The sequence below is a fragment of the Callithrix jacchus genome, chromosome 2, assembly GCF_049354715.1.
Source record: "Callithrix jacchus isolate 240 chromosome 2, calJac240_pri, whole genome shotgun sequence".
Lineage (NCBI taxonomy): Eukaryota > Metazoa > Chordata > Mammalia > Primates > Cebidae > Callithrix > Callithrix jacchus.
In genome coordinates this window covers 82,222,860-82,238,958 of record NC_133503.1, presented here as the reverse complement: position 1 = coordinate 82,238,958, position 16,099 = coordinate 82,222,860, and the positions used below count along the sequence as shown (strand labels likewise).

Genomic DNA, 16,099 nt, shown 5'->3' with positions numbered 1-16,099 from the left:
CGGGCGCGCCAGCCATGTTGGGGAGTGCGGCGCCTCGGCCCGCGCCACCTCCGCCTCCCGCGGCTCGCCTCCAGCCCGCCCCTCCCTGCCACCCCTCCCCGCGCCCGCCGCTCCGTGCAGCCTGAGAGGAAACAAAGTGCTGCGAGCAGGAGACTGCGGCGGCGCGGACCCTGCTTGGCCTCCAGTCACCCTCGCCTTGCATCTTCCCGCGTGCGTGTGAGTGTGTGTACGTGTTTTCTTACAAAGGGCATTTCGCGATCGATCGATTGATTCATAGTTCCCCCCGGCCTTTGCCCTTTGCTGTAACCGAGCTTCAGCCACCCCAGGTGCTCTGTTCCTCCAAACGCCGGCATCTGGACACGAGCGCAGGTCGCCGGTTTGTGCCTTCGGTTCCCGCTTCGCCCCCTGCCGTCCCCTCCTTGTCACGCTCCCGCCCGCGGCCTCGCCGCCCCGCTCTCTCCGCCGCCTGCCATGGCGACCGCGACCCCCGTGCCACCGCGGACCGGCAGCCGCACTGGCGGCCCCACCACGCCGCTGAGCCCCACGCGACTGTCGCGGCTCCAGGAGAAGGAGGAGCTGCGCGAGCTCAATGACCGGCTGGCGGTGTACATCGACAAGGTGCGCAGCCTGGAGACAGAGAACAGCGCGCTGCAGCTGCAGGTGACGGAGCGCGAAGAGGTGCGCGGCCGCGAGCTCACCGGCCTCAAGGCGCTCTACGAGACCGAGCTGGCCGACGCGCGACGCGCGCTTGACGACACGGCCCGCGAGCGCGCCAAGCTGCAGATCGAGCTGGGCAAGTGCAAGGCCGAGCACGACCAGCTGCTCCTCAAGTGAGTCCTCGCTGTCGGCCGCGTTAGCGCCCGCAAGGAGGGGCTGGGGCGCAGCCTGGGCGACCAGCTCTCTGGGTTCTGCCCTCGGGAGGGAGTGTGGAGGCCAGGATGCGTGCATCCTTCAGAAGGGACAGGGTCTGGGTCATCGGAAAGGAGAAAGAGTTCATAGCGGGGCAGGGGTCGAGGAGGGTGCTCGAGCTGTAGCGATGGGGGGCCGTGATGCCCATTTCTAGGCTTTGGATGCCTTCTGGAACGTGCGAAGTGCGCGCTTGGGGCTGCCGAGAAGGAGCGTCCGCTTTCGCACCTTGAACCTAGTGATACCGCGCGGAGAGGCGGCCCCGCAGGCCCCAGGTGCGGGGAGCTGGAGCGCGGGCGCGCGCTCGAGTGCGCGCCGGGGTTTCCGGTCGGCGCGAGACAAAGCGTCTAGCGAATTTACAGTGCTGGGATGGCCGGCCGGGGAAGACTGGCAGCCCGCCTCTAGAATGAATGAGTTAGCGCGGGCTGAGGGAGGAGGGGGAGGGACCTGCCCGGAGCATCTGCGTCTCCTGGGGGTGGATCCCGCTTTGGCGCGCTCAGTCTTCGCCCTGTGACATTTTGCGATGGTTCTGCGCCTGCTTTGGGCGGGAGGGAGAGGCCGAACGTGATCCGCGCGCCTCCAGCCCGCCCCCGGCAAGTTAGGTTTGCTAGCTGGTTAGCTTTCTCCAGGGAAAGGTGTCCTGTCTCAGGGAGTGGCGCGGGCCCTCGGATGGTTCTGCACAGGGAAGGAAAGCTGGGTTTGTGCATGTTACGGCCACTGTTCTTCGAGTTGCGGTTCCCTTACCCCTCAGGCAGCGGCCCCATCTGCCCAGCTTTTGCCTCATAGTATAGTCGGCTTTTCCGGTAGGGACCGTGCTTAGTACCCCTTAGTCTGCCATTGTGCACATAGTAGACCAGGGCAGGTAACAGGGTGCTGTGTAAATGCTGAGTGTTTAAGCGAAGGAGAGCTTGTAAATTATTTGTTCCGCCTGAGCGAGTGTGAGTTTTCATTCCAGTGCACAGGGATACACTTGCAGACCTTTGCTTGCCTTACTTTGACTTTCTGATGAGCAAAATGTAACTGTCATCAGTAGGCAATAAGTAGTGATGTCATGCTTTAGAGATTTGCAAAATTTGGGTCTGGAATTCATGGTTGCTATTAGCACTGCCAGTTAAAATATCTGGAGGTACCTTATTCTCTCACTTTGACACTCTTTGCCCCTGGATCTCTTTCTGTATCTGTGTGAATGTCCCTGTCTGAAGGCTCTGTGATTTTGTGTATTTTTACTTATCCCTCCTATCATATTTCCGGTTTATAAAAAAACATGTGCATGTGGTAAGAATAAAATAGTATAGACTGGTTATAGTGAAAAATGATAACTGCACTACCCCTTTCCGGAGGTAATCCCATTTATCCCTTCTAAAAAAATTGTTTGGATATTTCGTTCTACAACTCGAAAATAATATTAAGCTTTTATTTCGGATTCTTCGACTTACTGAGCCTTCCGTTCATCTTTTGAAATGAGCTGTCAGTTCACTCATGCTATTATTTCCATGTTTCTCCATTTTATTTTGCCACTGAATTCCTTTAAATCTTAGATATCGTTGCTTATAAGACTTGCTATTATGTATACCACTAAGAAGATAAAAACATCAGGAACCGGCCGGGCGCGGTGGCTCAAGCCTGTAATCCCAGCACTTTGGGAGGCCGAGGCGGGTGGATCATGAGGTCAAGAGATAGAGGCCATCCTGGTCAACATGGTGAAACCCTGCCTCTACTCAAAATACAAAAAATTAGCTGGGCATGGTGGCGCGTGCCTGTAATCCCAGCTACTCAGGAGGCTGAGGCAGGAGAATTGCCTGAACCCAGGAGGCGGAGGTTGCGGTGAGCCGAGATCGTGCCATTGCACTCCAGCCTGGGTAACAAGAGCGAAACTCCGTCTCAAAAAAAACCCAAAAAAACATCAGGACCAACTATGTAGGATCCATCCTGTTGGATCCATCATGATTTCTCTTTTTTTTTGAGACGGAGTTTCGTTCTTGTTACCCAGGCTGGAGTTCTGCATATCTCAGAACGATCTCAGCTCACCACAATCTCTGCCTCCTGGGTTCAAGCAATTCTCCCGCTTCAGCCTCCCGAGTAGCTGGGACCTACAGGCGTGCACCACCATGCCCAGCTAAGTTTTGTATTTTTAGTAGAGACGGGGTTTCACCATGTTGACTAGGATGGTCTCTATCTCTTGACCTTGTGATCCACCGGCCTCAGCCTCCCAAAGGGCTGGGATTATAGCATGGGATTATATCATGATTTCTTAGATGTCAAAATGTCACACAGGGTGAGGCATGTTGGCTTACGCCTGTAATCCCAGCACTTTGGGAGGTTTAGGCGAGCAGATCACTTGAGGTCAGGAGTTTGAGACCAGCCTGACCAACATGGTAAAACCCTATCTCTACTAAAAATACAAAAATTAGCTGGGCTTGGTGGCGGGGGCCTGTAATCCTAACTACTTGGGAGCCTGAGGCGGGAGAATCGCTTGAAACCCAGGAGATAGAGGCTGCAGAGAGCCACATGGCCCATTGCACTCCAGCCTGGGTGACAGAGTGAGACTGTCTTAAAAAAGTCTCACAGATCACGTATCTATTGTGTAGCAGTCACCGTTCTGTTAGAGGATATGAATATATATATATTTTTAAAATGCTTACTGTTCTGTGTTGCTGAGAGTGTAGTGAGGGAGCTGCATACCAGCAAGCAAATGAAGATTGTCTAGTCTGATGTGATTCCGGCACTTTTATAATATTTCTAGGAGTTACCCACCGAAGGGTTTTCACACAGTAACAAGGCTGCCACCTGGCTGACAGTAGTTGTAAATGTATGGATTCTAAAATGCCTGCTGGTTAAAATGTATGGATTCTAAAATGCCTGCCTGGGGTTAAAAAATGAGAATGTGTATTAGAATCAATGAAGTCATGTTTGTGATACAGTTTAGGTAATAGCAAATGCTAGGGGAATACAAATAAAGCAGAGTGAAGGGTTAGTGTGATTAAGGAAGGCTGTCTGAGGGGTTGACAGTACCTATATTCTCTGAGGGTAAGTAGTGTTCTGGGATTATATTTTCCTTAGGTCTGTGCTACTGTATGTATATTCCTATTGTCAGGATTAGATGTACTATTTTTTTCCTGTAACATACCATTAATTGCTCAAAACATGCAACATTTTATCACTTTTCTTATATGGATTTATTCCTCAATTGCCTTTTTCTTGTTGATTAAGACAAATTTGCCCTCAGCGTGTTTGCAGACTTCTTGAAGATATCAAATCATAATATCTATCACATGAATATTCTTTCTTCCCTAGAGTTCTCTTTGCTTAAGGTTTGCTGTGTACTGATGTCTTGTAACTTATTAAAAACAGTTTCCTGGCCAGGCACCGTGGCTTATGCCTGCAAAACACTTTGAGAGGCCTAGGTGGGGTGGGGGGGTAGGTGGGTATCACCTCAAATCAGGAATTTGAGAACAGTCTGGTCAACATGACAAAACCCTGTGTCTACTAAAAATACACAAATTGGCCGGGCACGGTGGCTCACGCCTGTTATCCCAGCACTTTGGGAGGCTGAGGCAGGCGGATCACAAAGTCAAGAGATTGAGACCATCCTGGCCAACACAGTGAAACCCCGACTCTACTAAAAATACAAAAATTAGCTGGGTGTGGTGGTGTGCGCCTGTAGTCCTAGCAACTCGGGAGGCTGAGGCAGGAGAATAGCTTGAACCGGGGAGGCGGAGATGGCAGTGAACTGAGATCACTCCACTGTACTCCACCCTGAGCGTATTTTCTTTTCCCTTGGTTTCTTCACATTTTATTGAAGAAAATCCTTAAGTAATTTATTCGGAAAGGGTGGCAGGAGGTAAACTTTCTGAGTCCTATATGTCTGAAAATAGCTTTATTTAGTCTCATGCTTGATTGGCTGTTGGGCTAGGTATAGAATACTAGGTTAACACTTCTCCAGAACTTGGAAAGTATTATTTTGCTCCATTGTCTTCTGGCATCCAGTGTTGTTAATGTATTTATTTTTTTTTTTTTGAGATGGAGTTTTTCACTGTTGTTGCCCAGGCTGGAGTGCAGTGGGACAATGTTGGCTCACTGCAACCTCTGCCTCCTGTGTTTAAGTGATTCTCCTGCCTCAGCCTCCCAAGTAGCTGGGATTACAGGCATGTGCTACCACACCCAGCTAATTTTGTATTTTTAGTAGAGACCGGGTTTCACTATGTTGGTCAGGCTGGTCTTGAACGCCTGACCTCAAGTGATCCACCTGCCTTGGCCTCCTAAGGTGCTGGGATTACAGGTGTGAGCCACACACCTGTAATGCCTGGTCTCTATTTAATTTTTTTTTTTTTTTTTCCCGAGATGGAGTTTTGCTCTTGTCACCCAGGCTGGAATGCAATGGCACGATCTCGGCTCACTGCAACCTCTGTCTCGGTTTAAGCAATTCTCCTGCCTCAGCCTCCTGAGTAGCTGGGATTATAGGCACCCACCACCACATCTGGCTAATTTTTTGTATTTTTAGTCTCTACTAAAATACAAGTAGAGACTAAAAATACAAAAGCCATGTTGGTCAGGCTGGTTTTGATCTCCTGACCTCAGGTGACCTCCTTGGCCTCCCAAAGTGCTGGGAACAGGCATGAGCCACCGTACCTGGCAATATATTTTTTGGAACCAGAGTATTTATAATTAAGTATAATCCTTATGTAGGTGAATTTAGATTAAGATAGCAAATTCAGGCCTGGTGGCTCAGGCGTGTAATCCCACGCCTACTAAATACTCTACTAAATAATCTCTACTAAAAATACAAAAATGAGCTGGGTTTGGTGGCGAGTGTTTATAGTCCCAGCTACTCAGGAGGCAGAGACAGTAGAATCACTTGAACTTGGGAGGCGGTGGTTGCATTGAGCCAAGATGGTGCCACTGCACTATAGCCTGGGTGACAGAGCCAGAGTTGGTCTCAAAAACAAAACAAAACAAAACATGGTCTTGAGAATTATAGATTCCGAGTTACTTAGTTTCTTTTTGGTTCCTCAGCACACAAGATTTTTTAAAGACAGACAGACCATGGAAATGCTTGGTCTAGAGAGAATTTGGCAACAGTTTCCATGCAGGTGGTCTCTGAATCCATAGGAAAACAGATCTTATATGTAAGGTACAATTACTCTGATTCATTCCAAGCCTAACTAACTATATTTTGCTGGAAACTTTTCTGGGAGATCAGTTTCCAAGAATGATGATGAATGCTATCACTCAATACTTTATTATTATTTTTTCTTTTTTTTTTTGTGAGATGGAGTTTCGCTGTTGTTACCCAGATTGGAGTGCAATGGCACGATCTCGACTCAATGCAACCTCCGCCTTCTGGGTTCAGGCAATTTTCCTGCCTCAGCCTCCCAAGTTGCTGGGACTACAGGCGCGCACCACCATGCCCAGCTAATTTTTGTATTTTTAGTAGAGACGGGGTTTCACCTTATTGACCAGGATGGTCTCAATCTCTTGACCTTGTGATCCACACGCCTTGGCCTCCCAAAGTGCTGGGATTACAGGCTTGAGTCACCGCGCCGAGCCTCACTAAATACTTTAAACAAAAGTACAGAGAAATTGACTTGTTTCAGAATTTCACTGTTAACTGTATGGCAAAACTAGATATAACAGAAAGTTAAGTGTTAACTGTCTGATTTTGTGGATTCAGACATTTGTTTTCCTTCAATGATACAGGTCCCCTGTCTTTTATGTAAAACCCTGGGGACCAGATATACTTTGGAAGTAAAAGCGATTCCAATTTAAGATGGTAATATGATGCACGTACTGTATATGACACCCCTCAGTGGGGTTTGGGGTAGCTCTCTATCTTGAACATTTTTTTTTTTGAAAGGGAGTCTTGCTTTGTCACCCAGGCCAGAGTGCAATGGCACAGTCTCAGCTCACTGCAGCCTCCGCCTCCTGGGTTCAAGTGATTCTCCTGCCTTAGCCTTCCTAGTGAGAGGATTACAGGCGCCTGCTACCATACCCGGCTCATTTTGTATTTTTAGTAGAGACAGGGTTTTGTCATGTTGGTCAGGCTGGACTCAAACTCTAGACCTCAGGTGATCTGCCTGTCTCGGCCTCCCAAAGTACTGGGATTATAGGCATGAGCCACTGCATCTGGCCAATACCAGTTTTCTTTATAAGGGTTATAAAAGTAGTTAAACTGCTAGTTATAGTTCTTTTATAAAAGAGTTATGTTAAATTACTTTAATTTGCAAGGGAAGACTTGGAAGGACCAAACCTCTAAAATTGATGTCTAGGAAGCAGGTTCCAAGTAATTAAACTGTCACGACATTTCCTTCTCATGCTTTCAAAAGATGTTTGGTAAAGCAAGATCTTTTGGAGTTATTTAACTTAGGGTATGAGACTACATAATATTTTATATATCCAGATTCAAGGAAGTAAACACCCAGAATGAAAGATAAAGCACTATTAAAATACAATGAATCTCCCCCCCCCCACCGTCTTTACATAGTTGCTAGTTACATTCATTCGTTTTTTTTTTTTTTTTTGAGATGGAGTTTCGCTTTTATTACCCAGGTTGGAGTGCAATGGTGCGATCTCGGCTTATGGCAACCTCCACCTCCTGGGCTCGGGCAATTCTCCTGTTCTCCTGCCTCAACCTCCTGAGTAGCTGGGATTATAGGCACACGCTACCATGCCCAGCTAATTTTTGTATTTTTAGTAGAGACGGGGTTTCACCATGTTGACCAGGATGGTCTCTATCTCTTGACCTCGTGATCTACCTACCTCGGCCTCCCAAAGTGCTGGGATCACAGGCGTGAGCCACCGTGCCCGGCCTCTATATTCATTCTTTCATTTGTATAGATGGTGTCACTTCTGATATGTCTGAGTTAGAAACCTTTAGACTTTTTTTTGAGATGGAGTCTAGCCTTGTTACCTGGCTAGAGTGCAGTGGCTTGATTTCGGCTCACTGCAACTTCCCACTCCCTGGTTCAAGAGATTCTCCTGCATTGACCTCCCGAGTAGCTGGGATTACAGGCACACACCACCATACCCAGCTAATTTTTTTCCCATCAGCGTAAGTCTCTTTCATGTACAAATGGTGAGAATGAGCCTCAGGTATCGGTTGGGTTGACCCTGTATAGCTGAAGTTCCCAATTATTTTTGGGATTAGGGAAGTTTTCTTTGTTTTATTTTGTTCTTGTTTTGAGGCGGAGTCTTGCGCTATTGCTGGTGCTGGAGTAAAATGGCACCATCTTGGCTCACAGGAACTTCCGCCTTCTGAGTTCACACAATCCTCCTCCTTCAAGGCTCCTGAGTAGCTGGGATTCTAGGTGCACACCACTACACCTGGCTAATTTTTTGTTTTTAGTAGAGACGGTGTTTCACTATGTTGGCCAGACTGGTCTCCAGCACCTGACCTTGTGATCTGCTCCCCTCAGACCCCCCAAAAGTGTTGGGATTACAGGTGTGAGCAGCCATACCTGACCAGGAAAGTTTTTAAAATCATTTTTTTTGTTTTTTGTTTTGGAGACGGAGTTTCGCTGTTTTTTGCCCAGGCTGGAATGCAATGGCACGATCTTGGTTCACCGCAACCTCTGCCTCCCAGGTTCAATCTATTCTCCTGCCTCAGCCTCCCAAGTAGCTGGGATTATAGGCACAAGCCACGACGCCCAGCTAATTTTGTGTTTCTAGTAGAGACAGGGTTTCTCCATGTTGGTCAGGCTGGTCTCAAACTCCCAACCTCAGGTAGTTTGCCTGCCTCGGCCTCTCAAAGTAGTGGGATTAGAGGCATGAGCCACTGTGCCCGGCCTTCATATTTTATTAACAAAAAATAGGTTCATGATAAATATTAGTAGATAACGTTTTCTCATGCAACACTACTTTGTGAAATCTTTACATATCAATAAATGTGTACTGTATCATCATTTAGCACATTTTTTTTTTTTGAGACAGAGTCTCACTCTGTCACCAGGCTGGAGTGCAGTGGCGTGATCTCAGCTCACTGCAACCTCTGCCTCCCAGGTTCAAGTGATTCTCCTGCCTCAGCCTCCCAAGTTGCTGGGTCTACAGGCGCACGCCACCACTCACAGTTAATTTTTATATTTTTAGTAGAGACGGGGTTTCACCATGTTGGCCAGGATGGTCTTGATCTCTTGACCACGTGATCCGCCTGCCTCGGCCTCCCAAAGTGCTGGGTTTAGAGGTGTGAGCCACCGTGCCCGGCCAACATTTAGCACATTTTAAACATACATCAAGATGTTCTTTATTGGCCACTTATTTCCTTATGACCAAGGAAATATGCTTTGCATGGACTGAATCTAACCAATTTCTCAGAGGTTGTAGATGGCCGTGATTATCTAGGAGCCTTCTCTCTTGCTGACAATATCAGGTTTTTTCTTTTGGTTAAATTGCTGGTTAAATGTCTTCTAATTTGCTAATTAAATATTAACCACTCAAAAATTGATACAATTACAATTTTTGGTACCACCAGCAGTAGAGGAATGTCCATTTCCTGCTTGAAGGTCTGTAGTGTTAATTTCTGGAGGTTCTTTCTAGTTCTTGATTATTTTTATTGTTCTGCTCATTAAGTAAAAATAGTACCAAGATTCTACGTTTGGGTTATATACTTAGGTTTCTGTTGATATTTTGGCATGTACCTGGGTGATAAGTTAGGCCTTAGAGTTACTCTACTTACTTGGTCCTTTTTTATTTTTTTACCTTCACTTCATTTGTATTTATTGATGATAGAATTATATCACTTTTACTGCTAGATTGGGTCTGGGATCCCCAACTCATTTTGTAGATACAGAAAGTGTGACTGACCTAGAGAGATTAAAATACTTGTATAAGGTGCAGGAAAAGGCCAGGCGAGGTGGTTCATGCCTGTAATTCCGGCACTTCGGGAGGCTGAGGTGGGTGGATCACAAGGTCAGGAGTTCAAGACTAGCCTGGCCAACATGATGAAACACCGTCTCTACTAAAAATACAAAAATTAGCTGGGTGTAGTGGTGGGCGCCTGTAATCCCAGCTTACTCAGGAGGCTGAGGTAGGAGAACTGCTTGAACCCAGGAGGCAGAGGTTTCAGTGAGCCAAGATCACACCACTGTGCTCCTGCCTGAGTGACAGAGCAAGACTCCATGGGGTGGGGGTGAGAGGGAAGATGCAGGAAAAAAAGAGCTGATGTTTATTTTTTGCCTATTCTGTTTGCCAGGCATTATACCACTTGCTTTACAGACATTGTCTTTTAAGTTTAGGATAACTGCTGATGAGTGAGGAAACTTGAGGCTCAGAGAGGTTAGGTATTTTGCCTGGGATTACTTAGCAGAGAGCAATGAAAGAGCTAGGAAGGATGGTAGCCCTGACTTCTAGCATTGTGATAGGGTTTTCATATACATATCCTTATTTCATCCATACAACAGTGTTCTGCATGCATTATTCTGGTTTATTGACATGAAGCATGCTCACAGAGCATCATTATTTGTGGTTGATACTTGAGTCTCGCCGGGTGCTTGCCGGGCGCAGTGGCTCACGCCTGTAATCCCAGCACTTTGGGAGGCTGAGGTGGGTGGATCACCCGAGGTTAGGAGTTCAAGATACTTGAAGTCTCACACAGGATAGTTGATTTTCAGATTCCTTTGGGTGCTACTTTTGGAAATGCTACTAGATGCATTTTTCATGTTGATAGTTTGTAGCCCTCAGTGAGGTAATTTTGGATTTGTCAGTGGGGTGCAGTAGTTGGAACACCTATTTGAAATGCTGAGGGCTTTATTTGCTAAAAGGTAAAGATGAATTACTGAAAGAGATCTCTTTTTTCTCTTCTCTCTTCTTCTTCTTTTTTTTTTTTTTTTTTTTTTTGAGATAGAGTTTCGCTCTTGTTGCCCAGGCTGGAGTGCAATGGTGCGAGCTCAGCTCACCGCAACCTCTGACTCTGGGGTTCAAGCAATTCTCCTGCCTCGGCCTCTCAAGTAGCTGGGATTACAGGCATGTGCCACCACGCTTGGCAAATTTTGTATTTTTAGTAGAGATGGGGTTTTACCATGTTGACAAGGCTGGCTTTGAGCTCCTGACCTCAGGCAATCCACCCGCCGCAGCCTCCCAAAGTACTGGGATTACAAGTGTGAGCCACCTCACCTGGCCTCTTTTCCTCTCTTCTTAAGAAGCTACTTTCCCACTTTATTCCATGACTTAATAATTTAAAAGAAATTAAAACCTCTAAATAAATCTTTAATACTCATGATAGAGTGTTCTTTCATTTTTTATTCAAGACACATTTTTCTGAAACAGGTACTATATGCCAGGTCTTGAACCAGATGCTGGGAATAGAGAGATGGGATACTCAGTTCCCATTATCAAGTTACTTATAGTCTAGTGGAGAAGACAGAAAACCAACACTACAGGATTGTGATACTGTACGTGCAGTATACTAATAAAATATATTAAGTGCTGTAATACCAGTATTCAGGTGTTGCTGTGGACAAACAAGGACTGTTACCTAAGGCAGGCTAGGAGCCTTATGGAATTTTGAAAGACATCCCAGGGGAATTGGGGAGGTGGTGATCTCTGAGCTAAGTATTGGGAGGTAAGTAGGGGTTTGCTTCTAAATTGAAAATTTTAGGAGGGTGAGTTATCCTGAATGTCAATTCATATAACTGGATATATATATAATTTTTTTTTTTTGAGACGGAGTTTCCCTCTTGTTGCCCAGGCTGGAGTGCAATAGTGTGGTCTCAGCTCACTGCAACCTCTGCCTCCCGGGTTCAAATGATTCTCTTGCCTTAGCCTCCTAAGTAGCTGGGATTACAGGTGCCCGCCACCTATAATTTTTAGTAGAGATGGGGTTTTACTATGTTGGCCAGGGTGGTTGCAAACTCCTGACCTCAGGTGATCCACCCACCTCAGCCTCCCAAAGTGCTGGAATTATAGGTGTGAGCCACTGTGCCCGGCCTACTAGAGCCATATATATATTTAATATGGGGTGTGGAAGGGGATTGCATTTTAAGTAATAAGTAGACCCAAGATTTTCAGCCAGAATTGTGACATGATCAGTTTGGCTATGCTGTGGAGGGACAAAAAGAGGAGAGGTACAAACACTAGTAAGAACACTGGGGGAGTAATAAGGCAGCCCTTGAACCGAGGCAGGTGGAAGAAAGGAGAGAAGGTGGATTTAAGAGATGCTGAGCATAAGAGACTAGGGAGAATAAAGAGTCTAGGTTAACTGCTTCCATGCTTGTGGTAGTGCTTCTGCTGCTGCCACCAAATTGATAAGATGCTATTAAGAGGTTTAAATAAAGAGTTTTAATTTTTAAAAGTGCATGGGAAAAAAAAAAAAAAAAAACCCAGGGTTCCTGGGTAGACAGTATTGTTCTTAACCAAAATTGGTGGATAAGGAACAGGTTTGGAGGACCTTAAGTCAGTGAACTAGTGGTGTTTGCCAGACTTTCAGGTAGTGATGTCAGTTGGCAATTTGAAGTACTCAAGAGACATGGAAAACGTGCATATGAGGACTGAGTAGAGGAAGGAAAACCCACAATGGGGATGATAAGTAATAGAGAGGTGATGCTGGGCACAGTGGCTCATGTTTGTAATCCCATCATTTTGGGAGGTGGATCACTTGAGGCCAGGAGTTTGAGACCAGCCTGGTCAACATGGCGAAACCCCGTCTCTACTAAAAATACAATAATTAGCCAGGCCTGGTGCACACCTGTAATCTCAACTGTGGAGGCCGAGGCAGGAGAATCACTTGAACCTGGGAGGCGGAGGTTGCAGTGAGCTGAGATAGTACCTCTGCACTTCAGCCTGGGTGACAGAGGGACACTATGTCTTTAAAAAAAAAAATAGAGAAATAGGGCAGGCGGGCAGGCAGGCTTGGTGCGTCTGGCCATTGCTGGCGGTGGGCCTGGAGGCTCCCCCCACCCCGCCCCCCCGCAAAAAAAATAGAGAGGTGAGAAAAGAGAGTTGAATTATGGAACAAGGGTTTTTTGTTTGATGAAGTCTAAGAAGTATCTGTTGTCATTGGTTTCTTTGGTCCTTAGGTGATGACTGTGAGGAGAGCCTTTGGGTAATAGAGGAAACCACTGGCCATAATTAAGGGGAGAACGAGAGGAAAAAGGTTATGAGTTTAGAACACTTATTTAAGAATGTTGGCAGTGAAGGGGAAGTAGACTTGTTTTTTGAGACAAAGTCTCACTCAGTTGCTCAGGCTGGAGTGCAGCACTGCATGGTTCATTATAACCTGGACCTCTAGGCTCAAGTGATCCTCCCACCTCAGCCTCTGGAGTAGCTGGGACTACAGACACATGCCACCATGCCACCATGGATGGCCAATTTTTTGTGGGGAGAGGTTTTTTTTTTTTGAGATGGAGTTTCACCAGGCTGGAGTGCAGTGGCACAATCTCAGCCTGGCTCACTGCAACCTCCACCTCCCTACCTTTCAGGTTCAAGTGATTTTCCTGCCTCAGCCTCCCAAATAGCTGGGACTATAGGCACGCATCCCCACGTCCCGCTATTTTTTTTATTTTTAGTAGAGATGGAGTTTCACCATGTTGGCCAGGCTGGTCTTGAACTCCTGACCTCAAGTAAGTGATCCACCGCCTCGGCTTCCCAAAGTCCTGGGATTATAGGTGTGAGCCACCTCTCCTGGTCATTCTTTTTTTTTTTTTTTTTTTTTTTGAGACAGTCTTGCTCTATAGTCCAGGCTGGTATGCAGTATTGTGATCTTGGCTCACTGAAACCTCCACCTCCTGGGTCTGGGTTAAGCAATTCTCCTGCTCAGCCTCCCTAGTAGCAGGAATTACGGGCATGTGTGACCATGCCCAGCTAAATGTTGTATTTTTTTTTAGTAGAGACAGGACTTCATGTTGGCCAGGCTGATCTTGAACTCCAGACCTTGTGATCTGCCCACCTCGTTCTCCCAAAGTGCTGGGATTATAGGCATGAGCCACCGCACCTGGCCCAGAGTATGTAGGTTTTGAGTGGTCTATTTATTCCAACATGATTTTTTCTATACTCTGTTACTCTTTTTGAGATTGTCATGCTCTTTTCCCCAGGCTAGAGTGTACTGGTATGATCTCTGCTCACTACAACCTCCACCTCCTGGGTTCAAGTGATTCTTGTGCTTTCAGCCCCTCCAGTAGCTGGGATTAACAGGCATACGCCACCATGCCCTGCTAATTTTTGCATTTTTAGTAGAGACCAGGTTTTACCATGTTGGAAAGGCTGCTCTCGAACTCTGGACCTCAGATGATTTGGCTGCCTCAGCCTCTCAAAGTGCTGGGATTACAGACGGGAGCCACCTCATCTGGTCCGCTATGTTATTTTTAATCTGAACAGAATTTAAGAATTGTCAAAAGCACATAAGTTACCTCAGAAATACTTATAAACATGGTCCCCAGCAGAACTCAGTAATGTACTGAGTAGTTTTTTTCCCTATCACACCTTTTGATCACCTATAAAAATAGTATTTTTCCCCACTCACTTACTTTTTTATATAATTATATAGAGATAGTCTATGCCAGTTGTTAAAACATCAAATTGTTTAGGATCTTTTAAAATTAATTTTATCTCATTGAATAAGGAATTACCTTTGGGTACCTTGTGTTTTCTCCATTATAGTTGTATTGCATAAGGATTGATACTTTGGGTATAGAATTCTAGGTTGTAAAGGCTATTTTCTTAGACTTTTGAAGGCATGTTGTTTTCTAGCTCTCATTTGCTGCAGAAGTAATGATGAGTGAAAAATTTAAAGGAGAATGTCTTGAACTGGGGAGGTGGGGGTAGCAGTGAGCCAAGATCGTGCCATCCTGGGGGACAAGAGCGAGACTTTGTCTCAAAAAAGGCTTATAGAATCTTTTGATCCAGTTCTAAAATTTCACAAGGTCATTCCTTGTTGTAAATCTCTTTTCATCCATTGCATTGGTCATTTGTGTTTTGTTGTTGTTGTTGTTGTTGTTTTTGGGTTTGGAAATTTATGTTCTTTAGTTCTTGGCAATTTTGTTGAATTATTTTATTGATATTTTCTCCTTTTATTACCATATGAGACTCCTCTTACTCAAATGTTGGACCTCTTACACCAATCCTTTGGTTTTCTTACCTTTTTTAAAAGTATATTCTTTCTCTACTAAGACATGTTCCCAGTTTTCCTTTCCAGTTTTTGCTATTGTATTTTAAATTTCTAATAGCAGGGCCGGGCGCGGTGGCTCACGCCTATAATCCCAGCACTTTGGGAGGCCGAGGTGAGTGGATCACGAGGTCAAGAGATCGAGACCATCCTGGTCAACAAGGTGAAACCCCGTCTCTACTAAAAATACAAAAATTAGCTGGGCATGGTGGTGCGCCCCTGTAGTCCCAGCTACTTGGGAGGCTGAGGCAGGGGAATTGCTTGAACCCAGGAGGCAGAGGTTGCGGTGAGCCGAGATCACGGCATTGCACTCCAGTCTGGGTAACGAGAGTGAAACTCTGTCTCTAAATAAATAAATAAATAAATAAATTTCTAATAGCTTCTTTTATTCTCTCTCTCGCTTTCTCTCTCTCTTTTTTTGAGACAGAGTTTGCTCTTGTTGTCCAGACTAGAGTGCAGTGGCGGTATCTCAGCTCACTGTAACCTCATGCCTCAGCCTCCTGAGCAGCTGGGATTGTAAGTGCCCACTATGACACTGGGGTAATTTTTGTATTTTTAGTAGAGACGGGGTTTCACCATGTTGGTCAGGCTGGTCTTGAATTCCTGACCTCAAGTGATCTTCCTTCCTGACCTTAAGTCTCTGCCTCCCACAGTGCTGGGTTTACAGATGTGAGCCATTGCACCTGACCTATTCTTTTGATATCTCTATAGCATTGTTTTTGTCTAAATTTGATAGATTTGGTACTTTCTTTTTTATTTTATATATATATATATATATTTATTTTTGAGACGGAGTTTCGCTCTTGTTACCCAGACTGGAGTGCAATGGCACAATCTCGGCTCACCGTTACCTCCGCCTTCTGGGTTCAAGCAATTCTCCTGCCTCAGCCTCCCGAGTAGCTGGGACTACAGGCATGTGCCACCATGCCCAGCTAATTTTTTGTATTTTTTTTTTAGTAGAGACGGGGTTTCACCATGTTGACCAGGATGGTCTCGATCTCTTGACCTTGTGATCCACCCGCCTCGGCCTCCCAAAGTGCTGGGATTATAGGCGTGAGCCACCGTGCCCGGCCCTCTTTTTTACTTTTATTTATTTATTTATTT

General features: G+C 45.9%; 1 protein-coding gene across 1 annotated transcript in view; it reads left to right on the top strand.

Annotated features, from left to right (window-relative positions):
* Window positions 1-5: 5 nt before the first annotated feature.
* LMNB1 (lamin B1) overlaps window positions 6-16,099 on the top strand; it is a 60,175-nt gene continuing 44,081 nt past the window's right edge. Inside the window, exon 1 of the mRNA XM_002744642.5 lies at window positions 6-830. Within this exon, the coding sequence (XP_002744688.2) occupies window positions 472-830 (359 nt within the window). The 5' untranslated portion in view covers window positions 6-471. The remainder of the gene's footprint in view (window positions 831-16,099) is intronic.